Source organism: Larus michahellis, chromosome 3 (genome assembly GCF_964199755.1).
Source record: "Larus michahellis chromosome 3, bLarMic1.1, whole genome shotgun sequence".
Taxonomy (NCBI): Eukaryota; Metazoa; Chordata; class Aves; order Charadriiformes; family Laridae; genus Larus; species Larus michahellis.
The window spans coordinates 131,472,200-131,499,196 of record NC_133898.1 but is presented as its reverse complement, the minus strand read 5'-3'; the positions used below and the strand labels follow the sequence as shown (position 1 = coordinate 131,499,196).

The following is a 26,997-nucleotide window of genomic DNA, read 5'->3' as shown; positions in this document are numbered from 1 at the left end:
TCGGTATGAAATCAGGACAGTCATCTTTGTATTGCAGCAAGTACAGAGGGCCCAAAACACAATCTCTGGGACATCAACTTTCTTTTCCATTTTTGTATAAACTTGGTCAGGTAAATAAATACAGAAAGTCTGTTGCATCACAAACAGCGGAATGCCTGCCTTTGCTTAGCGTAATTTAGCAACAGGGTACAAAATTGGTTCATTTGAAATAGTCTCTGTCGTAGCAGTGAATGTTGGATTTTCATTCTGTGGTTATGCCACCTTTGTCCCCAGCTGGGAGATTTCAACTAGAAGCGTACGTCTGCATCAGCCCAGGCTTGCACTGAGCGCAAAGCACAGTGAAAACCTAGGTGATGGCTTGCAGTCAAGTGATTTACTTCTCAACATCTACCTAAAGGCTGATGGGGACCTCAGGAGGTCTCCAGTCCAACCTCCAGCTCACAGCAGGGTTGGTTTGGCTCCACCAGGTTGCTCAGGGCTCTGGCCAGTCAGGCCTTGGAAACCCCCAAGGCTGGAGATGGCACAACCTCTCCGGGCCCCACTGCTGGACTGTCCTCACGGGGAAAAAGCTTTTCCTTGTAACCCATCTGACTCGCACCCTTTTTCTCTCATCCTCCTGCCATGTCCCACTGCAACAAGCCTGGCTCCATCTTCTGCTGGCCTCCCAGCACGAGCAGGGGGCTGCTATCAGGTCCCCCCTCCGCAGCCTGTATCGCTGCCAGGGGCTCTTCCTCCCCAGGGGCAGGATCCTGCCCCTCTCCAGCCTGTCTTGGCCCCGCTGGATGGCAGCCCTGCCCTCGAGCTGGTGGCCCGAGTTTGGTGTCCTCCACAAGCTCCTCCAGGGTCACTGATAAAGAAGGCAAATAGCAGCGGTGCCCAGACAGGCCCCTGCGGTCTCCACTTGTTACCAACCTCCAAGTGTGAACCATGACTCCAAGCCTGAGTGTCTAACCAGCTACTCACCCGTCTGGTTGTCCACCCACCTGGACCCTACTGTCCCTCCATGGATGCAAGAGTATTGTGGGAGACAGTTATCAGAAGTTTGCTTAGGTTGAGGTAAATGATACCCACTTCTCTCCCCTTGTTCACAAATTCAGTAATTTTTAATGCAGTCACACTCTTCAGGCATGATTCACCTCTGGTAAAACCATGCTGATGATTTCCCATCACCTTCCTCTTCCCATGTGTTCCCAGAGGGCTCGCTCCATCACTTTTCCAGTGATGACATTGAGGCTGACCGGGCCTGCATCTCCTCTAGATAAGGCTGACCAGGCCTGCGAATCTCTAATAATACTGAGGGTGACCCTAAACAGCATTGTTATTTATCATCCGTACCTTGAAGAGTAGCCGAAGAAAGCCTACAGGGCTGCTCTGCCCACAGAGGCATTGCGCTTTGGTACTTCAGCAGAGATACGGTGCTCAGTGAGAACATCAGTTGAGGTCTCCAGACCTCACCCTGGCCATTGCAAGCTTTGCCACCGTAGCAGCTTCTACAGCAGTTTGACTCTGGTGAGAAAACTTTGTGTATATGTAGCTGCACCCTCTAGATGTGCAGACACCAACAGACAAAAGGTCTTCTAAGAAGCATTAAAGAGAAAACATTAAATGATGGTGGCCAGATCCAGGAGTGGTATTAACAATTAAACAGCTCAGACAGCCGAGTTCTATGCCTTCCTGTTTTCTGGCATAGGATACACCCAGAATCTACAAAATACAAAGAGAATTGGATACATCTTCTATGGAAAAGCCTCGTAAGAGTCAATCATCTGGATGAGAGTAAATGATATCCCCTTCTTAGGGGTGTCCTGATTGGCGCTATTGTCTTTATAAAACTCTGGTGAGAGGCTGCAGGGTTGGATTCTGCAGAGGAAACGGTCCCTGCCCACAATGAGTGAGTCGCTTCTGAGGATGTGATTTGACCAAATCACGGAATTGAGCACCTCTAAGTTCAAGATGCCAATGACTGTTAAGGTGCAGGACTCCTGTAGACTAGTAAATGGCTGCCTTGATGGTATATGAAAATTATGGCTCAGAGGACTGACCATACCAACTGTGGTTTGAAGACTTCGCTGATGACAAAGTGCATTACTCAGGGAATATAATGTACCTTCTCTACTGATCTTCACTACCACAACTTGAGAATAACACAGCTCTGTGTGGGGCGGCTGACACGCTGGAGGGAAGGGATGCCATCCAGAGGGACCTGGACAGGCTGGAGAGGTGGGCCTATGCCAACCTCTTGAAGTTCAACAAGACCAAGTGCAAGGTCCTCCATCTGGGTCAGGGCAATCCCAAGCACCGATACAAGCTGGGCAGTGACGGGCTTGAGAGCAGCCCTGAAGAAAAGGACTTGGGGGTGCTGGTGGACAAGAGGCTCCACATGAGCCGTCAGTGTGCACTGGCAGCCCAGAAAGCCAATCGTACCCTGGGCTGCACCAGGAGAAGTGTGGCCAGCAGGGCGAGGGAGGTGATTCTCCCCCTCCACTCCACTCTCGTGAGACCCCACCTGGAGCACTGCGTCCAGTTCTGGAGCCCCTACTACAAGAGAGATACGGACGTGCTGGAACGTGTCCAGAGAAGGGCCACGAGGACGATCAGAGGGCTGCAGCACCTCTCCTATGAGGACAGACTGAGAGAGTTGGGGTTGTTCAGTCTGGAGAAAAGAAGGCGCCGAGGAGACCTTCGAGTGGCCTACCAGTACCTGAAGGGGGCCTCCAAGAAAGCTGGGGAGGGACATTTTAGGATGTCGGGCAATGGTAGGACCAGAGGGAATGGATTAAAACTAGAGATGGGTCGATTCAGCCTGGACGTCAGGAAGAAGTTCTTCACCATGAGGGTGGGGAGACACTGGAACAGGTGGCCCAGGAGGTGGTGGAAGCCCCATCCCTGGAAGTTTTTAAGGCCAGGCTGGACGGGGCTCTGAGCAACCTGCTCTAGTGGGAGGTGTCCCTGCCCATGGCAGGGGGGTTGGAACGAGATGATCTTTAAGATCCCTTCCAACCCTAACGATTCTATGATTCTATGACTCTATTGTCATTGCAACAAGGTTTTAAATGCATTTTTCCTTCTTTTCTCATCTCTTCCAGAGACTTGCTCATTTTTCCACATGTGAAGTTCAAAAGAGAACTCCTTACTGCGGCCCCCTCTCTGACCTTGTGATTAGATAGTTCCAGGCTTGTACTTGCTCTCATGGGCCATATTGACTACAGCTGTCTTCACCAAGTACATCACTCCAGCACTTCAGCTTCTCCATAAAATATCTTTTACACATTCCCCAAAACATGCACTAGCCTTCTAGCATTGTACTTGGCTGTCTGGGGAAGTCTTACCTTCTGACAACCGCTCCTTCCAGCCTTGGGCAGCTGAAGTGAAGAACTCGTTGTTGAGCGCAGAGCCACTCAGCTTCATCAAACCATCCGCCCCGACCTGGAACACAAACAAAGCAAATAGTATGAACCAGCTGGAAAGGCAAATGTCGCATGTTGTCACATGGGATCTGAAAGCAGAGCAAGAGTCCCAACATTGCCACAGATCTCTCTGGAATCTGCCTTTAACTCACTCAGAAGAAAATAAACCGCATTCTTAAGGCTGTGCGTAGCCAAGTCTGGGATCCAGGAGACTGTGGCAAGTTTTCCTCATCCTTGTTTCAGCCCAACCCTCTGCAGTCCTGCTGCTGCACAAACGTGCATGAGCAGCAGCGGGTACAGGTGGCAGGGCGAGCACAAGGGAACAGCACAGCCTCGGAAAAGCTTCTTCAGATGCCTTCTCCCCTGCAAAACAAATGCACGGTATCGCCTGAACTACCATCCAAAGCAACAGCTCTGCTGTCTTCTGGGCAACATAAAAATGTGCACGAAGAAAAAGCCAGGACATAAAAGGTATCGTACAAAAGTAACTCTGAAATGTATATAATCATAACCAGGCATGATTCAGGAAAAACAGGGACAAATGAAGCTCAAAACCCATTCTGTCTTCAAAATATGGCTAGCCAAATAGGGCAGTCGCGCTACAGAGTAGGCCATACATCAGAAAGCACGAGGCTAAGACTGGAACATAATACAGAGGGAAATTAAAACCAGGTAATAAAACGTATATGAGGTTTGCTTTTGCTCTTTATCCTACAGAAGCAAATGTGGAATTTCTCTGCCAGAAACACTAAAATACACATATCATTCAGTAAGTCGCAAAAACTTGCACTGGGCAAAACTGGTATGTTTCCATCTCTTGTGTAAATAACAAATCAGAAGAAACAAGCAAAATCCAACTGTCCAAATGTAGGATACATCTGGTTACCCGGGGAGATCTGTGCAGCAAACGTTCAATGGTGCAGGATTTGGTAGAGAAAAACACTGCTTTTCCTGAGGCAGCATTTGTCAGGCAGGTAATTAAAATGATGGAGGTGACCTAGTAGAAGGTTTTTTTAGGTAAGATTTAGTTAGAAAATGTTAAGTTGTAAATTAGGAGCAGCAATTATAGGGATTTACAAAAGCAGAGGTTTATTTTCTAGGCTAAATCTCTATTGATCGACTACAGGGAGCAGAATTCACATTTCGCTGTTGCCTGTTCCTTGTGCTGGCGGACAACAAGTACCGCAGGGCTGGCTGGGTCCTGCCTCAAAGCGCCCACTTCTACAGAAGCCCCAGCTGTGACTGCGCAGACGGAGACACTGCCAAGCAAAACACAACAGATCTGTGACCCTTCACAACTGGCATGTCCAACGCCTTCACCTCTTCTCCTGTTTCCTACAGCAAGCCTGACATTTTTTACAGCACACCTCACCACTTGATGTGGTGGTGGGCTGCTCTAGGAGATTTACTACAGTGAAATGTAAAATTTGTCCTCTCTGGAGCCAAGCAATATTATTTAGTTAGTCAAAATTTATTCTCAGTCGAATTCTAATTCAATTTAACGAAAATTAAACTTAAGAGTCAGGACAGAAATGTCTTGCCATCTGCTGTGAGGTTCTTGCCAGTAAACTCCAGCTGCAAACACCCTCACATCATATTTTGACACATACCTAATTATTACAAAGGCCACAGGACTTATAAAACAATTCCTTCAAATATTTATTGGATCAGCCTTGGACTAACAAGTCCCCGATGAATGCTGATTGAAGATTAGAATTTATGAGACAACATAAAATGCTGGAACGCCCCCTAACTCCAAACGAGCACTATCTGTTCGACAAAGCATCCTCTGTAAAGCAGACCCCAGTGCAGCTGCCAGACCCGTACGCACTATTAACATTCTGGGAGAACCAGAAGGGCAGCACAGCTATGAAGATGCATCTAACTTCATGCATGTCCGTGCTATACGTGTCTACGTCTAAGCCGGTGTCCCTTCACAGCTTATTGTGACTGAGTCAACTGAGTGTGTGGAGGTGGGGACTCAGTTCACCTTGCCCTGAAGCAGACACCTGGACTTGGTCTCAGGCTCTTGATGGCACCAGCTGGCTTTCCACTCTCTATAAAAGGGGCCCAGAGTAACTCGCAGAGATGCAGACTCCCGGGAGGTGACTGCGGAGGGTAAACATTGGCATCTAGTACTGATCTGAGCACCACACAGAAAAGTGTCTTCAAGGGACGTGCAGATCTGAGACAGGACGTACAGAAGATTTCCATCTGGAGTGGCAGCTTGAAGCCAGCTTTGATATCTAAAGAACATTTAGAACGGCTCCAGGCACATATGTGAAGGCATCTGAGTTAACAGCTCTACATCTGAAGTGGAAGCACAGCACAGAATCCCACTTTGCTCTGAAGCTCCCAGCCACTTGGGGTAGGAATGCTGAAGACAAACATAACGTATGAATGCGGTAAAAAGAAGGAAGCATCCTTGTTCTATCTACAACTTTTCTGGTATTGAGCATAAACAGATTGAACCTCACTCCCTCAACTCAGTGTTTTTTCCTCCTTTTACATGCAAGAGCAACATTTGTTCTTCTCATCTCTTTGTACCATCCCTGCCTTCTACAAGCTGCTGAAGAAAACTGCTATAAGGGTGAGGTTGCTTCAGGCAGTTCTTTTATGTCCCCCTTAGGATGGAATTCACCAGATCCAGCTGAGCTGAAAATAACGGTCTTATCAAAAGAGTCTCTTAGCTCTTGCTTCAATGCTGAAGGCTGAGTTCTTACCCCCTTCTCACTCAGGTTCATTGTTCCAGTTACCACCAACCATTTACCAAAGAGCTCAGTGAGAACGAACCTTCACTGCTTCTTCTGTGCCACCCCCAGAGCAGACGAACCCCATTCCTCCCCACTGGGAACTCTTCTGCTTTTTCACATCCCTCTGTTCACTCAAAGAGGTCTTAGACAGATAATGCATATAAAAATTAACTGCCTTCAAGGCTGACTCGCACTGCCTGCCTGGTACCTCTAAGCTAGTGCGTGTTTCAGGGCAGGACACAAGCTCTTTGGTGCAGGCCAGGTCTACTCTGCCATCTGGACAGTGTGAATGTGCAATAGAAAACTCAGTTTTCACTTTACCAAATTCAGAATCTGAGAGCAGTAACACCGGGTAACGAGAAACGAGAATGGCGGAACTAAATGGCCACATCCATTTAGGTATTGTGGGGAAAGGCACCAGACTAAAAGGCTGCAGGGTCAATCCTGTACCGAAGAGCCTGGGAGAGGGCAGGAGAGAGGAAGATGCTGAAATCACTGCACTCCCATCACTCCTGGCCCTCTTCAAGTCCAACGTATCAGAAACACTGCCCTTGCTGTACCTGGGAATATGGAGTTGATTAAACAGAATTAAGCCACTGCTTTATCAAACCTCAATTCTTTTTTTCTGGCAGCAACAAACACCAAATGAATCACTGAAGAACCTTCCAATTTTTTTTACACAGTGCACAGAAGAAAAAGTCTACCCCGTTAGACATAAACGCAGTATTTGGATGGTATCAGGACGTTCGGCCTCAATTATTTCTGGAGATGCTCCCTGTGACACCCAATAGCCTGTCTCCTCTGCACCACAGAAACCACGACATACCTGCCTGTCCACCTCGGGCAGCAGCAGCAGCAGGCGCTGCTGGCATTCCGTAGGCAGAACAGAGAAGGTGTGCTTGTTGATCAGTGCCCGCAGGTTGGTGTTCACCAGGATGGAGTCGGGAGTTTCCACATCAATTTCAGCACACTTTGTTCTCTTCAGCTGCCCTGCAATGAAACACAAAGACGTGAGTAACACCTTACCTAAGAGAGGGTTTTAAAGGCTCCTCAGATTTTCAAAATGCCACTTTATTAATCCATTTCATACCGTGACTTGAAATACACATTTCACCTTTGCACATATAGTGAAAAGAACACGAGGTCCTTTCCAGCAGAGAAAATTTCCACACCTAATGTACTGCAGCCTGTGTCAGTTCACCTAATTTTTGTAGGAATCCTGGCTACCTGGGGGCTGCAAGGAGTCTTTTTCAGGAGTGTTTCTAGAGCTGCTTTTAGCCACATCAATTTTCTATTTTAAGCCTCTAGTTAAGGTCGGTTTGTTCCTCGGGATTTCTTCTTGGACTTTCCTACTTTGCTGTCAGCAAAAGCATTTCAGAAAAAATCATCAGCTCATTGTGCTTGTGAAGAAACCACAACACTAGACAAAGCAGTAAAAATGAATAACTATTCCCTTTCCTTTTCTGTGTTTGAAAGCAAGTCCAGCATTAACCCGTATGCTACAGCCAGCTTCGTGTGCGTGTGCTGCAAATTCAGAGATGAATCATGAAGAAAGCATTTGTGCCGTGTACTCTCTTTCTTTGGGTTCATCACTGTCTATTACTGGCAAAACACTGTGTGTTTTGAAGCTCAGATTAAAAGTGCAGTGTTAGCAAAAGAGGTAATATTAAGACAGACCCTCGCTTGCCCTGACTGCAGGGATGACAGCAATTACTTTTAAGGTGACAACATCTAACAAAATAACTGCCACGGAGGTTTGTTTCATTAGGGGCAGTTTGCTCTATGAGAAGTCACTCAGAAAATGGCTCTGCAGGTTTATCATCCACTGAAGCTGCGGAATTCCCTAATTACAGGGGACAAATGAAACACACCCTGGAAAGTGCCTATTTAGTGATAAAGGAAATCTAGGATGATTAGCACAGATAGGGACCTCAGAATATCCTGAAGTTCACCGAGGTCAATCCCATCATTGGTATATATCAAAGAAATCACAAAAGGTCAAGAGGGCTGAGAAAGAGCCAACTTCAGTGAGTGGGAAGTAAGACAAATAACAGTAGGGTCTGATGTATAAAGATCCGGGAAGGAATTTCTTTTTTCTTTTTAATGTTATCAAAGTGTCTTAAGTACGTTAAAAAGCCTGATAAATAATGCAAGTCCTTTTTCTGCTTTGCAAACAGCAAGCTGCAAATTCACAGGTAGAAACCCCTGATGATAAGAAATGAGAAGAGGCGTATTTGCATATGTAAGGTTTGAATTATTTACCCTAATTCACGCAGCATACTAGAGCTGTCCAGAAGTCACTTTAGCAATGGAATTAATTACACGTTTTACTCAATTTTGCTATTTAGGCTTTTGTTCTGTCATCAGAGCAACCACATCTCTGTAAGCAAAAAAATAAATCTCTTACTTGCATGGAGCCTGTCAGATCTCTGGAATGGTTTCTTCCCCAGCCCTGGCAAGGAGTTATCAAGCTTAACAGAGGGAGAGGAACTGGAGGTGGAGTTCTGAGGGCTGCTGGACTGTCCATCTGACTGCTTGCCTTCCCAAGCTGCACAGGAAATGGAAACATTTAAACACCGGGATGTACAAAGAAATATTACACGAGACATCTGTCTGGACTGAAATAAAGATCCCTTAGCGTGCATACCCTAATCCCAGCAGCTCTGGGACACGCACTTCTAGGAGACTTATATTCCTTTATTCTTGTAGCACTCAATTCCCAAGAGGCCGAACGTAGAAGAGCCCTTTGTAGCTATCAGACTACCACAAAATAAAGGGACGACAGCCGTTTCATTTATGGTTTGAGTCTATTTCCCAGTTAGTTCTATCTTATTTCCCATCTATATCCAAATACAATAATGATCTTTTTAAAACTTCCTTTCGGAGACAGCTTTAGTTTCTGTTAGAATTCACTGTTCAGAAAAATCTCTTCATACTTTATGTGTACTTTCTAAATTTTAACCTACTATTGTAGCACTTGTTCTTTTAGACCACCCTCAGTAGTTCCTCCTCCTCTTCCAAATACTCAAGAGGTATTTTCATGTCCTCCTCCAAAGTCACTCCTTAGCCAAACTAGACAGATTTCACCACTATGTTTCCTTACAAATCACTGCCACCCACATTCTCTTCTGTACAGCAGTATTTTTAATGCTGGTGGGAAGCTCTTCTTCCCTAGATTCTCCTGCCTTCCTTTCCCTCCTCGTCTTAAGTGAGATGAATTAAGATCATGAGCTGGTCTTCCCTCTGCTCCCTTTAGGTTTGTGCATAATAACAGGTACTCACTCAAGTACAGAAAGGTCCTGAGGTCCCATACCTCGAAAGAGAGACTCCACAACACACGTCATCAACTCACAAACGAAACGCCTGCTGGCTCTGATTAACGACTTGCACTAATCAACTCCTTCACCCAGTCTGTGCCAGATTTGTTCCCCATCTGCTTCTCTTACTCTCCGCTCTGCCCGGTTCCTTTCCCCTTCCTTGTCTTCCTTATGCTAGCTGTTCCAGTTCTGACCAAATACATCCCTGAAATTGTGGAATTGGCGTGTCGCTTTCTATCAGAATACTGTTCTTTCTCTACTTGTATGCTTAATTTACTTCTCCGTCTCAATATATCCTGTTGTCCCAGTTGTGAGCTATTTCTACGTACCATCATGTGGACAGGAGGGGAAAAAAGGACTCCATGGATGCTGACGAAAAATGTACAAATGCCACTCATGTTGCAGGAACATTCAAAGGCTTTTACAATAATCAATTTACAGTCTAATTGGGGGCTGCATAAACACACACTGTTCCTACCCCAAATGAGTCGACTAACGCCACAGCAAAAGCTGAGGAATACGGCTTTCCTGAGACCACATGTGAAATGAGTGCGATGCGTCCCTCACAGTCTTTAAGTTAGGAAAGCTCATACGGCTGGATGCTGACATGGACAGGTACCAGCCCTCAGGAAAGCCAGGCAAGGGAGACAAGTCAAGAAGGTTGTCTGTACCCATACAAGCCTACGGAACAGCTCGAGTTGAACCCAAGGGTCCTGGGGGAGCCCACCAGTGCCCTCACAAGGCCCCTCTCTACCATCTTTGAAAAGGAGTGAAGATGGCGGGAGATTCCCCACAACTAAGAAAAGCAAATGTGACACCCACTTTGAAAAAGGGCCAAATAGACAACCTGAGAAAATACAGATCGGTTAATCCTCACTTTTCTCCCTGGGAAAATCATGGAGTGACCCCTCTTGGAGCACATTTCTGATCACATGAAGGAGATAATGACGACTGGAGGCAGTCAGCATGGACTCACCATGGGTAAATCATGCCTGACCAGCCTGATTGCCTTCTGTGATCAAATTACTAGATTTATGGATGAACGAAGAGACGTCGATGCCTTTCACCTTGACTTTAGCAAGGCATTTGACATTGTGTCCCACAACACTGTATGTGAGCTGGGACATTAGGGTCTGGATGGGTGGACAACCAGATGGGTAAGCAGCGGGTGAGGTGGCCAGGCTTGGAGAGTCATGCTCCATCCTCTGCCTGGAGGCTGGGAACGACGGAGTGACTCAGGGCACCAGTCCTGGTTCACATTTTTCCTTTGGGGAGGCAATGGAGCACTTGCTCAAGTTTGCAGGTAACGCCAAATTTGCGGGGACCAGTCGCTCTGCTTGAGGGCAGAGCTGCCACCAGCGGTACCGTGCCAGGCTGGAGGAACAGGCCAGCGAGAACGTTCCGAGGATAAATGCGAAGTCCTGCCCTGGGCAGGCAGAGCCCCTGGCAGCGATACAGGCTGGGGGCAGCTCTGCTGGAAGGGACATGAAAGTCCTGGCAGACACAAGCTGAACTTGTGCCCCAGCACCAAAGCCCAACAGCACCCTGGGCTGTAGGACCACGGGACCACAGCCAGCAGATCAAGGGAGGCAATTATCCCCCTCTGCTCAGCACTCGTTAGACCACACCTCGATTCTGTGCCCTGTCCCAGGGCCTCTAATACAAGGAAGACATCAAAACCAGGAGCAAGCTCAGCTGAGGGCCACCAAGATGCTCAGGGGACTGCAGCGCTTGCCCTGTGAGGAGAGGCTGAGGGATCAGGGCTTGTTCAGGCTGGGGAAGGAAAGAGACTGACGGGGACCTGATAGCCACCACCCCGCTCCTGCTGGGAGCCCAGCAGAAGATGGAGCCAGGCTTGTCACAGCAGGACATGGCAGGAGGACGAGAGAAAACAGATGCAAGTCAGATGGGCTACACGGAAAAGCTTTTTCCCCGTGAGGACAGTCCAGCAGTGGGGCCCAGAGAGGTTGTGCCATCTCCATCCTTGGAGGTCTTCCAAGGTCTGACTGGCCAGAGCCCTGAGCAACCTGGTGGAGCCGAGCTGACCCTGCTGTGAGCTGGAGGCTGGACTGGAGACCTCCTTGAGCTCCCTACCAGCATGAATGGTCCTGTCATTCTAATGTTTTCAGAGTAGCACTAGAAAGGCTGGATAAGTTGACATGCAGAATGTACAACACCTTGCAACGGTAATGTAGCAGCAAAGTATGGGGAAGTCAGAGAGAAAAAAAAAAAAATCAATAACCAAAATTAAATAGAGACGCTGGAAGAAAATAGTTCACCCATCATTAAAGTGGATGTGGCAATAGTTTGGGAAGTGTGAAACCAAAATAAGGAGAGAAACTGATATGCTGTGACCTCCTGCCCCAGAGGCCTGACACGCAGCGCCTGGGAAGGGCCAGAGAGCACGCCTCCAGCAGCCTGATTCTGGTTGTTCCCAGGAAAGGCAAAAGCCTCATTAGAATCACAAAAAATAAAGACACCAAACAATACTTTAAGGACTCTGAGTAACATGAGTTTGGATTACTTACTCCATTAGGCTATTTTAATAATTACTCTATGTTAGCTAACGATCTTATAAAACACCCTACCTGTTTCAGTCCCTCCTGGGTCTCCCTGTTCCTACTTCCCTAAGTGCAGATGCGATTCCTCCTGGGGCAGGGGGCTCAGGAGATGGGGTCTGCCAGGAACGATATCTGCCTGTTGTGCTAATGAACCAGTCAGGTTTAATCCTAGTTAGCAGAGAAACTACAAAAGGCTTTTAAACTATCATTTTATGTTAAAGACTTCATACACCTGGCACGCCATTTTCTTAATACCATCATGGGAAATGTGTAATTTTCTACTGGATTAATTTTGGCTTCCTTCTCAGACCACACCAGCCTAGGTATAAAGGGCGCAAGAACAGCTTAGGACTGAATTTCAAACAAGCAAGATGATATTAACCTTTTTCCCCTTAACCTTTTTGAACGGGTCTGAACTACAAAGCTGCCTGGGAACAACAGGCAACCTCATCAACTGTTAAACACTCACTCTGCTGTGAAATGATGCATGAAGTACAGCTGATAAATATGCTTGTTCCTTTCAATCGGATATATGGCGCACAGCCGCAACCTTGCATATGTCTGAACAGATGTTACAAGAAACATTCCAGCAGTATATAACCAGCAAGCCAGGACAGACTGGTCTAGTTTTGGGTTGGATTTGTTTAGAGCTATTTGGAAAGGCAGAATAAACAAACGCACTAAAACACAGAAAGAATTTTATACTGAAGAAAATCAGCATGAGATGAGGAAACACCTCCAATTATGTAAAAGGTGGTAGGGAGAAGAAATCAAATGACCTGCACTCAGTGTCCACGGTAGACAGGAAATCTTGGGTTTGAACCCAAGGAAGCAAGAAAAGATTCTGATTAGAGGCTAAGAAAAACATTTTAAGGATAAAGTTCACAAAGCAGGAAGGGCAAGACTTGCTAGGAGTTTTTGACGCAATCGGTCTTTGCAGCAATGGCATCTCTGAGAACAGACTGAAGAAAACATCCGTCAGGAATGCATCACGGCTCCTGCCCTGAGGAAAGGGTGTGGACTACATGAGCTCTCAAGGCTACTCCTAGGCCTTGCTTCTGATGGCTCTATGAAATTTCTTAACCTGACCAGTGGTTTCAGCTAAACATTCACTTAATTACACCAAGAATATCCAAGAGCAGAATGTTTTTCATGCTAATACTGTCGTATTGCTGTTGTCTAATCCTCTCTGGCTACTTCTATAGTAGTAAACAGGACAGTGAGGTTGCGCGTTCCCCTAGCCCTCGGAGCAACCGGCTGTGTTTACGTCCTTATGCCTTCTCTGTCCCTCAGGTGGGGTTGGTCATGTTCCAGCTGCCTGCAGGGAATGATGTTTGGCCTGTGCTGAACATCGAGCTGTGCCACGGATGGGCTGTGAGGCCACTAGCTTGTCCCGAGCCACAGCTACGCCAGGGAAATTTAGCAGAATGGATTGACTTGAGTTCCAGTCCCTATGCCCAGTACTTCGGCAGTGATTAACTCCGTAGCAGAGATGCAGCTGCTCTCTCTCCACGTGCTGTCCTAAGCACAGGCTTGCCTGAAGGACGGACTGTTTGGAAGGGGAAAGAATTGTGAGCCTGGAAATAAATGCTGTTAATAGATACTATAAGAAGAAAGAAGGCACACCTTTGTTCGGTAAGGTAGCAGTTTGGTATTACTCATGTTATCAGGCTTTAACAAAAAGTCATTTTTAAGAAGACTGAAAATAGCTTAGGATTTGGGGTTGGAAATTTAATTTTGTTGCAATCTGATTGCTTTCATTCCTCTTTTTTGGGCAAGCGTCATGACCGCCAGTCCCAGCCACTCCATCTGTGAGAGAATACCTGACCGAAGTCTTTTGAGTGAGTGTTCTTGCTGGCCCTTCCTTGACGGTTACATTTTCATCATCATCTTTCTGAGACGAATCAGGACCAGTCAAGTAAATCAAGGGTGAAGGATGGAGCAACAGGGTAATTACTGAGGGGGAAGGAATTTCCATCTCATAGAAGTGCCTGAGTTTGACCGCACAGCATTTTACCCATGGTAATCAGTGTAACAGGTGTAAGGGTAGGGACTTCAGAAGCACACACCGCTTAAACAGACAGGGACTGTGTATGTGTTGCAGAAGATGGTGAAGCAGGATTGGAATCAGCGGGACAGTGAAGCAGAGAAAGAGACCGTTGCTTTTTGGAAGAGATCTCAGCCTCAAAAAGCCATCCCTCTTTTCTTCTTTTACACAATCCTGCTGCTCCTGCCTCTCCCTGCCCCGTACCATATATACTAACCATGTATCTACATTCTGCTTATTTCTTAGGTCCCAACACCTCCCCTCCCCATTACAGCTGCTGGACTTAATGACGATGAATAGTTCAGTGATAAAAGAACAGATATGGTTCACTGTATGGAAGCATGAAGTGATGTACAAAAAGAACCCGCCTAACCTTACATATGTAGTCTTGGGTCCTAAAATAGAAAATGACAACTCAGGAGACGGTCTCAGAATCTCAATGGTTCTAGGAAAATGCCTGCTCTTGGCAGGGTCAAAAAAAGGCAAACTGTATGCTAGGAATTGTTAAGAAAAGATGAACAAAATATAGAATACCAAAATGATGCTATACAAATTCAGAATGCATCTTGCACCCTGAATACTATGTACGGTTTTCATTGTCTATTGCAAAAAGCATACCTAGCCTTCTGTATGAGGAATAAGGTAATACAGTAGGACTCTTCAGATTGAAAAAGACATGCCTACAGAAGTCACGAGTGGCAAGAAGTTGTTGAATAAACAATAGTTGTTCATTGCCTGTTTGATCATTAGAAGGAATCAAATAAAGGTATAAGGAGCCTGGCCCAAAACAAACAAAAATGAGTAGTTTTTACAGTGTGGTGTTTGCCGCAAGGCATTTACAGAGTCAACATTCCCACCCCTCAGGTTAGGCAAATCCACCGAAGAAAATCCCACCAAGTCCATGAAATCCAAAGACACCTCCTTTTGCTTTGGAGCTCCCTGAGCACCACACGCTTCATTCTGGGAAAGCACTACACATGCCAGCCTGGCTTTTACACCTTTCATGCGTGTGCCATCGGCAGTGTTGCACAGAGGTCACCAGGCCAAATATGTTTGATTTGATTTGATTTGATTTGATAGGCCCACTGTTTTGATTTCTGCCGTAAGTATGAACAAAAGCAAAGTGGTGCTCAGTGATGTGGGAGACGGTACTGAGCCACTACTGGTAACGTTTACAGATGACTTGAGAAATTGTGGATTGATAAAATAATGATGGCGTTAGTCTACAAAGTCATTTATTTGTACAACAGGAAAACCCATCTATACAAACACAGAGGCATTTCTTGCATCGAAAAGAAAACAACTTGAGTCACGCTCACAGAATCAGGAGCTTGTAATGGAAATCAGTTCCACTGAAAAGAATTTAGAGAAAACTAGCTAGAAGTAACTACCAGGAATTTATGATAGCCAGTGAAATGCTGCTGCTGGTAAGGGAGCTAATGCACTGTTGAATGAAGACGAGAAGAGCAGTTATCTCATTAATTTCTACTGCAGCGTAAATGCTGGAAACAACGTGGGATCTTTCAGATCAGAACGTTCTTCGGAACAAGACATGAAAGCCACACTACAGAATGAGGAGCCACTTTGGAAATAAATGAATACTAAGAGAAACACCACCTTAATTTGCGTAGCCATGAGAAGTACCTGACCACAGCATACAGGCACCTATAGGGGAAGACATTTATCACAGAAAGAAGCTTTTTAACCAGACAATGGCACAATAAGATCTATTCAAGATCTATTCTTAACTGAATGCATTCCTAATAAAATCAAAGCCAGGAAAAGAGAAGCTAGACTATTTCAGAAACAAAAAGAATGCCATATGAAAAGAACACTTTCTTCTCTCGTCCCCTAAGAATAAGAAAAGGTAAGTTAGAGAGATAAAACAGTAAAAGAACACATAGGAGTGTTACTGCCACCTACTAGATTTTGCCGGTGCGGAGTCACTGGCTGCCTTGACGTGCTTCAGAAGGACGTGCTGATTAGAGGACACGGGCATGCCGGCTCTGCATTGCTGCTGCTGCTGCTTCTGCTGCTGCTGTTTCAAGGCCTGGGGAAGAGGACAGACATGACCAAAGGGAAATTCAAAATATTCTTAGAAGTTATTAGCATGCAGTACAAACCACTTGTTTTACAGCAACCGATATCTGGATTCTCATTGTAACTACATCAAAAGTTCAAAACAACTTCTGAAACACATTCACTTTGCATGGGACACTGATACTGTCTATTTAAATACATTACTACAGGGAGACAGATTGCCTACCTTTGCATATAAACCAAAAAGTGAATGGTTGCAGAATATCTTAAGTTGTGTCTTTTCATAAAAAAATGATCTCTAGAGAATGCAAAGAGAAAGGATTCCAAATATGGAGTTGGTTCACGAAGTAATTATATAAATAACTTCAAAGCACCATAATATAATTCATTTCCGTCTCCTGGCGAAGCAAGTAGCAACTTACTAAAAAGTCTTCAACAGAGATGCTACTCATTAGGAAGGATTTTTTTAATTAGGAGAGTAACAACAATTAAAACACTGAAGCGAAGAAAATAAAATCCTTTGTTTCAGAAAAGATGGTTAAAGCAGCCATGGTAGAGCCTAAAAGGCACAAATGACTAAGACAAGGAAGTAAGAAGGCATTTGGTTAAACTGCAGCGTTTACCCAAACCAAAGTGTCTGTTTTCAAAAAATGAAATCCAAACCCAAATAAACACAGCAGAATAAGTTACGAAGTATCACATATATAGTACAATTTCAGAATAGGAAGTAATGGGAAGTATTATGCTGCATATATACAAATAAGTGGGACTGTTAACTAGAGATCATCACTATCTTAAATAATAACAACAACAATAATAACAACACAGTGAGAACTAGGAAAGAGAATAAAAATGTGCAGATACCTGCAGAATCTGCCATATGAGGAAAACAGAAGACAGACAGACTCAGAGTTTGTAGGACACAAATGAGGGAGACTGACCACAAAAGGATACAGATAATGAATGGACATGTTAGCTTCCCATTTTCCAATTTATTAAATAGTTCTTATTTAGCCATTTCTACCACACGTTAAAAAAAACATACAGCCAAACTGAAACACAGCAAAATCAAAAATCGGTAAGAGGAAGTATCCTCTGCAACGCACAATTAACCTCCTGTTATTGAGGTCAAAAGCTTTTAAAAAACCAGAAAGATAAAAGAGAGACCCAGCATTCACATGAGTAACAAACATCCATAAACAAGTTCAAGAAAGCTTTTACAAATTCTTTTTTGGTTTGAAGATGAATCACAGGCAACAGTGAATGTCCAGAAAGTACTAGACTATGAAGACCACTAGTATGTTCAGGGGCTTGTCTGAATCCCATACTTCCATTATGCAAATCACTTCAAATATTTAAGGGTTTCTGTATTGTTTACCCATTCTATATGCCATTTAATTGCTGCATTTTTCTCAGCTTAGGTAAAAGAATTCTGCGTTTGTTCATTTTGTCACCTCAGTTCTCGGTCATGCAGTGCCTGAGGTGCCCACGCCAATGGTGGCTGAGGCATGTGTGGGAAGAGGAGGAAACAATTATTCATTAGATACTGCCTTTTAAATTCACTGTCAGCTTCGAATTTATGTTCTCTGTTATAAATATGTGGGGGCTTCTTTAATATATCTAATTTATATTGAGTCTTGTCATAATCACAGAATAATTCAGGTGGGAAAGGACCTCAGGAGGTCTCCAGTCCAACCCCCAGCTCACAGCAGGGTCAGCTCGGCTGCACCAGGCTGCTCAGGGCTCTGGCCAGTCAAATCTTGAAAACCTCCCAGGCTGGAGATGGCACAGCTCTACTGCCGGACTGTCCTCACGGGCAAAAAGCTTTTCCTCATGTCATGTTTTCCCTTATACCATCCAACTTAACGCCCACCATTTCTCATCATCCCACTTCCTTCACCATATTAGAAACATAGAATTGCCTGGGTTGGAAAGGACCTTTCAGATTATTGAGTCCAACCATCAACCCAACACTGACAAAAACCACCACTGAACCATATCGCTAAGCGCTACATCTACCTGTCTTTTAAATACCTCCAAAGATGACAATTCCACCGCTTCCCTGGGCAGCCTGTTCCAACGCTTGATAACCCTTTCAGTGTAAAAATTTTTGCTAATATCTAATCTAAAACTCCCCTGGCACAACTTGAGGCCGTTTCCTCTTGTCCTATCGCCTGTTCCTTGGGAGAAGAAACCGATCCCCACCTCTCTACAACCTCCTTTCAGGGAGTTGTAGAGAGGAATATTGCGATGAGTCTGGCTCTGTCTTCTCAATAACCTCCCTCTAAGTACCGGGAAAGGGCCCAGCTTCCCCATAACACTCTACAACAGGTCTGGCTCCTCCATAACACCCCATATCAGGCCCAGCATCCCTCAGCTCTCCCGTACCAGGCCCAGGTCCCCTGTAACACCCACACCAGGCCCAGCTCCCCCATGGAACCCCATATCAGGCCCAGCTCCCCATAACACCCACACCAGCCCCAGCTCCCCCATGAGACCCCACACCAGACGCAGCTCCCCATAACACCCACACCAGCCCCGGCTCCCCCAGGAGACCCCACACCAGCCCCGGCTCCCCCAGGAGACCCCCCACCAGCCCCGGCTCCCCTCCGCTCCAGCCATGCCAGGCCCCACTGTGCCAGCCCGCCTCTGTCAGGGAAGAGCCAATCAGGAACACGCTAACTACCCCGCACCCACCAATCAGGCAGCAGCTTCCAGGCGCCGCGGCTGCAGAAGCCTCAGCAGAGGGTCTCTCAGAGGGACTTTCTCTCAGAGGGTCGCTCAGGGGGTCTCTCTGGGCATCTCCCTCTCTTGCAGGGGGTCTCTCTCTCTCAAGAGGGTCTCTCTTTCTCAGGGGGTCTCTCTCAGGGGGCCCCTCTCTCTCAGAGGGTCAGTCTCTCTCAGTCTCTCCAGAGCCCCCAGAGCATGGCAAAACCCTCCGCCAGCACCGGCCCACAACTCTCCTCTAACCCTGACCTGCCTGGGTGGGTACTCCCTCTGCGCCCGTGCGCGGGGGCTCGTTATTTTCCTTTTGTTTGCCTTGAAGCTGTCCTTTGTTCTCACCGGGTGTGCTGTGCCGCCCTCCGCGGAGGGCAGATGTTCCTCAGCGCGCAGGTGCGTTCGCACAAAGGGCAGCTCTGAGGTAAACCCCGCTGTTGAGGGCGGAAACCACCACTTTATAGTGCTGAAAAAGAGCCTAATTCAAAATGGCACCATCCAGTCAGTATCATCAGCACCTCCTTTAATTGTAATTTAAACAAAGACCTTATGTCAGCCGCACGCTCCTCCATGTCAGCTCCACTGTGGGTGACAAGGGCGACGGCAGCAGGACCAGGAGCTGCTCCTCAGCACCCACCTCTTGCTCTGCACCTGCCGACGGTCTCCGGTAATGAAGGTTAAAACCCGTGGGGATGCACTTAATGGGGAAAAATCTGTATTGTACAGCTGCTTTCTTCACACGAAAGGTGACAAAGCGACTATTTGCTGACCGGAAAGCTTTTGTAAGGTGCAGCCCAACCCAGTCCCTGGCCTTATTCATTCTGTGTACGTGGTAACAAATAAAAGTGTAATGGATAATGATGAAAGCCAACGGTATAGACCTTATTAGAGCAGAGGGTGTAATTTCTAATGTTAACACACCATGATGAGATCTGGATCGAGGGAAGGGATCCCTCCCCTTTGCTCAGCGCTGGTGAAGCCACACTGGGAGTGCTGGGTCCAGTGCTGGGCTCCCCAGTCCAGAAGGGACATGGACAGACTGGAGAGAGCCCAGCGAGGGGCCACCAGGGTGTGGGGGGACTGAAGTGTCTCTGCCGCGGGGGGAGGCTGAGGGAGCTGGGGCTGCTCAGCCTGGAGCAGGCTCAGGGGGTTGAATCCATGTGGATAAACACCTACAGGGAGGGTACCAAAGCGACGGAGCCAGGCTCTCCCAGTGGTGCCCAGTGCCCGGACCAGGGACCGTGGGCACAAAACAAGACATTCCATCTGAATTCTTGCTTAGAGAAGTTGTGGAGCCTCCCTGCTTGGAGATGTTCAGAAGCTGTCTGGACACGGTCCTGCACAACCGGCTCTGGGTGACCCTGCTTGAGCAGGGGTTGGACCAGAGGGACCCTAGAGGCCCCTTCCAACGCTAACCAGTCTAGGATTCTAGGGTTCTGTGAATCCTGACGGTACTGGGGTGGCTACTCAAACTAGGTAAGGATGAGATGAGGTCAGTGGATTGGAGAGGATAAGAGGAAAGGATGTACTTGCATTTTCCAGCAATGGGTGAGAAATCACCAAGCTTCCTGGGTCCGGATTATAAATTTCAGAGTCTCAATGTGGTGGTTTTTTGTATCAGCACAGACTCACTGTAACAAAGGGGGTTTCTCCCCATGACTGTTTCACCTTTCCAGCAGGATGAGCACTGACATGTCTCTGCCCATTTAGATTCAGGTATTGCAAACCCCTAACTCAGGATTTTTCCAACTGATTGTAAGAGACGCTGCTTACTTACTATACCGTGTGGTGATGGCACACCGGTACACACCATATTATTTGGCTGTATTTTACAGTTTTAACTTTCATGTGTTTACGAACTAAATTCTGATCCGTATTTCTTAAAGGACCTGATAGTTATTGTCAGTGTAGCAGCAGCATTGTGTTCCAGGGTCAAAAGTTCTCACTCAGAAATCTGCTCTCCCTTCCCTCCAGTAATATTATAATTACTTAGTGTGGAAGACAGGAGGGCTGAATTCAGCCAGCTGCCTTCTCCAGTGCACGCGAGCAAATAATGTGGGTTGCAGGCATAATTAAAAATATGAAAGCTTTCTTCTTGATTGCCTCAACATCTTATGTTTTTCCTACTACTCTCCTCATCACAGAATCACAGGAGTTGGAAGGGACCTCTGGAGACCATCTAGTTCACCCCTCCTGCCAAAGCAGGTTCATCTAGACTGTTGTCTCCTTCCTGCTGCCTATATTTGCTCATTTTATCTACTTTTTAAACTTTTTCTGACCACAGTGGCAACCATGTTTAAGAAGAGGTGAAGATGTGGCATTTGGTCAAAATGACAGAATCACACTGCAACTAAAATTACGCAAAGGATTGGCCACGCAATGTTCTTAATTTGATCCAAAGCTAGAGCAAGCTTTAGACAGGGAAGTTGGAATGATTGAGCAGTTATGGTGTTGTGCGGCAACTCTTTTTATTCTGGTTTGCCTAGAAGGCAAGTTATTCACTGTGCTACAATTTGATGCCCTACTCCGGGACAGAGGAGTTGAGTTCAGGGAGAAGAGCTGTTGTGATGGAAGATGATGACCACCAGAAGCAGCTTTTTGCCTTGCAGAGAGCTGCAGAACTGCTAAATATGAACAGGTACGCTATGCAGACCTCAAGGCCTCCATAGGGTTCCCCGCTTCTCTTTCAGGATTTCTGATTTTTTTTCTCCCCAAAGCAATGAGATTAACAGTGAAACTGAGAACTCTGTCTCAATTATGGAACTCACTGGCTCTGACATATTTCATTGCATTCAGAGACAGCGCTGGAAGAAGGATGCTCGGGAAGCAGACATCTCAGAGTAAGAAAGCTGGGGAGTGGAGGAGGGAGAGAGCAGAGACAGCGAGGAATGAATATAAATGTGGGGAAAAGCTGGTGGGAGCAGGATCATGGGGAATTCAGAGATGAAAAGCAGAAAACTATTAGGCATATAAGGACAGAGGCCGGGAGGAGAGAAGAAAAGTAGACGGAGCGCAGGTTTGGATATAGTGTAGGTTTGGAAATGGAGCGTGGCTTTGCCCAGAGGTCCCTTCCAACCTGTGACTCTGTGAAGCAGGGACCTGGAGACCAGAGAGAACGACGAGGAACTGCGGAGCACGCGAGGGGAAAGAGGACTGCTTATAGCAACCCCCGAGTCTGTTTGATCACTCTTAAAAGAGAAAAGTCTTTGTGGATGTTAGAGAGAAATGATTGCCAGCCAGGCTTAAAGAGGGATGAGGGAGGGAAAGCAAAGAGTATAATTAATACCTTTGCTGAATTAGTGAGAAGCAATTTTCTGAGGATTCAAATGAAAGCGGAAGCTTGACTCTGAACTTCAGAAGGAAATCTGCCTAAAGTGACAACACAATCTCGCTGCTTTATTGCGGCTATGAGCAGCAAGCAACATCACAGAACACCAATGCTGCTGTCGAGAAACAGCCAAGTGGGAAAAGAAAGAAATGAGAAGAGTCCTTGAAGCTGGCCCTTGTTTTGACACCAGCTCAACTCTCTCTTGCTGGAAACAAAGCTCCCGTTTGTCCAGTTGCCTTATCTTCCCCTGTAATATTCTCCTTAATGATATAGAATCTCAGAATGCGTCAGGTTGGAAGGGACCTTTAAAGGTGTCCTTTAAATATGCCCTAATGAGATCCTTCTCTCTCACTGCAGATCCTTTTCCCAGGGCCGCAGGCATCTCTGTTAGCTGAACGCCATCCCAAGTGTTGCTTCTCAGCTGGAAGAAGTCCGGAAAACAGGCTGGGCTGGAAAAGGTAAATCCTATCTGGAACACATCACGATTCCATCTGTCTGTGACAAGCTTCCACAATCCCTGGACTAGCACCTCCTCTGCAACTCGATTCCTAAATCCTTAAGATTTTTACTTTACTAAGGAGTAAATCTAACCCTGATAAAGCATTTCCTTTCTAAGGATCATGGAAAACTAAACAATGCCGTTGGGGAAACACCTGCAAATAAAACACTCAGGGGACCAATTTGTCTTGTGTTTTTCATTAGGAGGAACGAATCATTTGAAGTACAAACCCTCACCCATTCCATCCTGCATGCATACAATTAACACCATCTACACAACAGTCATTCCCCAGGCCTGGAAAATAATCCATCCTCTTTTTCTTGTAACACCCAGCAGAGGTGCAACACAAAGTCAGCATGTTCTCCTTCCCCTTATTCCCTCTGTAAACACACACACTCTGCACCCACAGAATTCCTCTGAAGGCAAAGTATGCCACTAATTAGGGTAAGAAGTCAGCGGATTTCAGTTTTTTCCCAAAAAACCTTCCATTTACTAAAGCAGACTGTAGAGAGTTAAGCACACTTATCAAAAGGTTGGGAGAAAAGAAATAACACCTCATATCTGGTCTCTAATCATAATAATAAAAAAATAAATTCTAGATGCTTACTTAGGGAAAAAGCAAAGAACTAAATAGCACAGTATTTTGAACAGCCTTTGAGAGAGAGGGATGTTTTAGCGAAACTCTGTTACTATGAGACAGCCAGGAAGTCCTGACTTCCCTCCCTGCAGGGTGCAGTTTCACTGAGAAAGACGATTCACCAGAGAAATAAAATGACTGCAACGACGCTCAAACCAGGCTGCAGACCAGGCTACTTACCTGCTTGAGCGCCTTCTTGCTGTGCTTCTGGGACGAGGAGATGACTTTGCCTGTCTGGATGGAAGGTGACGGGCAGCCTGACTGCGGGGAGGATGTCTGTGACAGTCTAGATGACACTGCGAAAAGAAGAAGAAACAAAACCCATAATCCGACCTTTATCCATTTGCCTGCAGCACGTTAGCCAGTCCTCACCATTTCACATCATCTCATGAGGCTCGTGAAAACCGCACCTCTAGCAAATGCTACTTTTTGCATGAAGAATCAATTCTGTTTCCTCCCCACCACCAAGGCAGCTGTTTTCCTCTGAAAGCCAACAGCAATTCCTATGACCAACTTCAGATTTTTCATCTCTTGTCCGTCTCTTTTTTTATTCATCTTGTAAATAGCTGCTATCAAACAACACTGCAGCTTGAGAAAAAGCTTCAGGTTCATGCAGGAAATTTAACTGGAAATACAGACACAGGCAATGGTTGTCTTCATCTGGAACGACCGGTGGTCAGACACCTAATCGAGAGCAGTTTCTGATCAGAATAAATCCAAATCCCACACAAGAGCAAGAAGACAAATGACATGCAAAGGAAGTTGAACTTGACTATCACTTGCTCCTTTTTAAAAAGAAATATGGGAATACACAGGATATCCCAGTAAATGAATGTATATTCTCAGTGGATGAGCCTGGATGCTTAAAGAAATCTAGTCGTAGCCAAGCAGAGTCCTAAAGCAAGGCTTCTAGTTTCAAGCGATTTAGAGTTTTAAATGTTCTCATTACAACCAACAAATCGAGGAGGGGAGGTAAAGACCAGCTGCTCACGTGGCTTGAATATACCTGTTTGGCACAGGATACTCAAAATGCTCTGCTCCGGCAGCAGCGGGGTGATGGGACGCCAGTCCACCCCAGTCTCTCATCATCGTGGTTTTGCCTCAGTTGTCTTGGCAAATAGGTGCTGTGCTGGGCAGCAGCCAAGGCTAACCCGCCACAGGTACCTACACACAAAGCCCGGTATCGGCACCCTAGGGCTAATCACTGCTGCTTAGCTGCTGACACTGAAATCGGACCACAAAAAAGGCCAAAAGCAAAATGACATTCATTGGAGCACCTTACGTTGCGCGATGGCCGTAACAGAACAAACACCACGTAGGCACAGCCAAGAGCATCAGTGAGACACGGCTCCACCTGCAACGGGCTCTAAAGGCAAATCTGCGAGACTGGGATGAGGCAGCCAGTCAAAAAGAAAACAATTTAAGTCAGCAAATTCGTGGTCTCTCTATATATCCACACGTGAATTTGTATAGATAATGCTGCCCACTGTAAGATCAAGGAAACAAAATGAAGAGTCAAAGAATGTTTGATCCCAGGGCGGGGAGAGCCCCTACTATAAAGCGTAATAAACAGATTCACATGTAACTATTTAAATTATTGCTTCCTGAAGCTATTAGTTCCAGAACGCATGAGGCTAAACTAGTGTCCTGCAACAGAAAGGAGTTAAGAGATAACGACAACAGCTCTTCGTTAACAACAGCCACAGTGTGATCCCACTCTGTATCCACAGAGAAGGGATCCCAAAAATAATGCAGTGACAGCAGGCATCAGAAAGCAACATTTCAATAAAATGCACAGAACAACAAATTATGAAAAATAAAATTCTCACGTGTGGCATGGCTGTTAAATGAAAAGAGCAAGTTTTTTAGAAGGCATACACCACAGAGATGAGGCAATATCAGACTCTGAAATGTCATTAAAAACATCAACAACAACAAAAAGGCATGGTAAGAAATCGGTAATTTAAAAGTCACTGACCAGATTACCATACCGGGTGATGCACGCACATGAGAAAGGTGACGGTGTCACACAGCAAGCGGATCAACCACTTAAAAGGCAAAAAAAGAACCCTGATGTTACACAAAGATCTGGAAAGCAAAGGTTATATCCGTACTTTGAAAGAGCAGTAAGAATGTTTGTAAACTTGCATTTGTGTCTCGGTTTGGTTGAAACTGCAGTTCAAGATGAAGAAGAAGAAGAAGCTGGAAAGGTCAAGTGTGATCAGCACCTGGAGAGGAAAAGCAGATCTCACAAACTCAGTGGAATTGTCTGAGTGCAACGATGAAGAGAACTGGAAGAAAAGACAGTTTGTTGTTAAGAATTCACTCACACTTCCAGAGATTTTCAACAAAAGGCTTCTAAAAATTATTTGGCTATTGTTTAAAAAACAAAGAACTGGCAGAACTCCGATGCTGGATGGGACAGAAGGCGAAGAACAGAATCAAATGTCAATCAGCCAAGAACAAGGCAAAAATTCTGCAAGGTCACGTACTAACCAGGGAGCAGCTTAGTGCTTAGTGATAGTCCGGAATGCAAAACCAGTAAAATATTAAATATTTAGTTTAGCTAACATCAGAGCAAATTGTGTGGAAATTCAGAGAAACATAATACAGAGAACGAAAGACCAAAAGTACGAAGTAAAACATCAAAAAATAAGCAAATTTTTAGAGGAAAAAGCCCCCAAGATACTCATAGAACCTGCAGTAATCTAAATGAACTGTGGCATCTCAGGAAAGGGATCCATTACGGCTGACAAGCAGACGAGAATGGCCAGCAAGATGATGCGATGTGCAAAGATGGCAAAATGACTGATGTATGTAAAATTCTCACGGCGTATTGACACTGACTGTCTCACATGCTGTAGTGCTGGTCACACGACAGCAATGAAATTTGGTGGGATTCAGGAAAGTAAGGAAAACGGTTAAGGACATAATAAAAATGAGGGATATTGAGGGATTTTACATTATTCTCAAAGGAAGGACCACATACGTGATGAAATGATGTAGCTTCGTGCCTGGGTGCCCCGTTTCTGCGGGAAAGCACCGTGCTCGCAGCCCTCGGGCGCTGTCAGCACCCAGCGAGCCCGGGCCCAGCCCTTGCTCCCACCTGAGCTGGGGACATTCACAGCCCTCAGCCGGGCAAACGCTCTCCCCCGCCGCCCTTCTAAAACTCATCCTTGCTTGTAAGCGTTAAACGTGGAGAAAACACAAGTTTGGTTTAACATTTAAAACCCGGGCAGAGAAACAGGCAGCCTGTTACTGGTTCTGAGACATTTGAATAGCAGGAACATAAACCACATCCTCTTTGAAGCCTATCACTGCTGAAACTGCAAGTTCTGCGTGAAATAGAAACATTAAGCCAAATGCAGGCTATTCTTCTCCAGGCGCACATTCTATTCACATTGTAATTTTTATGCTGTCTTTAAATAAAGAAAACTAGTATTTCAAAACCAGGAAGGCAGCGCAGGCTGAACCCCACACCTGGGAAGACACCTCAGCCCTGGAGCAGATGATACAATAAAGCTGCATTAAGATATTTTGTGCATCCCCTGATGGTGCAAAAGCCCTCGGTGCCACAACGGCTGCTGCGCTGGACTGACAGCTGTAACCACAATACATTCTCAAGAACAAACAGGAGAACTTGAGAAAGGCAACCAAGTCACAGCTGCGGGCCCCCAAAGCGAAGCGGGG

At 45.9% G+C, this 26,997-nt stretch overlaps 1 protein-coding gene across 8 annotated transcripts in view; it reads right to left on the bottom strand.

Annotated features, from left to right (window-relative positions):
- The window catches only part of ASXL2 (ASXL transcriptional regulator 2), a 126,829-nt gene that overhangs the window by 17,937 nt on the left and 81,895 nt on the right, over window positions 1-26,997 (bottom strand). For 5 of the 8 annotated variants that reach the window (XM_074582232.1, XM_074582236.1, XM_074582230.1 and 2 more), the window contains 5 exons: window positions 23,488-23,603; window positions 16,009-16,135; window positions 8,568-8,708; window positions 6,987-7,150; window positions 3,330-3,426 (listed from right to left, as the gene is read on the bottom strand). In XM_074582232.1, coding sequence (XP_074438333.1) covers window positions 3,330-3,426; window positions 6,987-7,150; window positions 8,568-8,708; window positions 16,009-16,135; window positions 23,488-23,603 — 645 coding nt within the window. Of the gene's footprint in view, window positions 1-3,329; window positions 3,427-6,986; window positions 7,151-8,567; window positions 8,709-16,008; window positions 16,136-23,487; window positions 23,604-23,717; window positions 23,921-26,997 lie in introns of those variants that run through there. The other 3 variants (XM_074582233.1, XM_074582231.1, XM_074582235.1) reach the window with 2 other exon arrangements.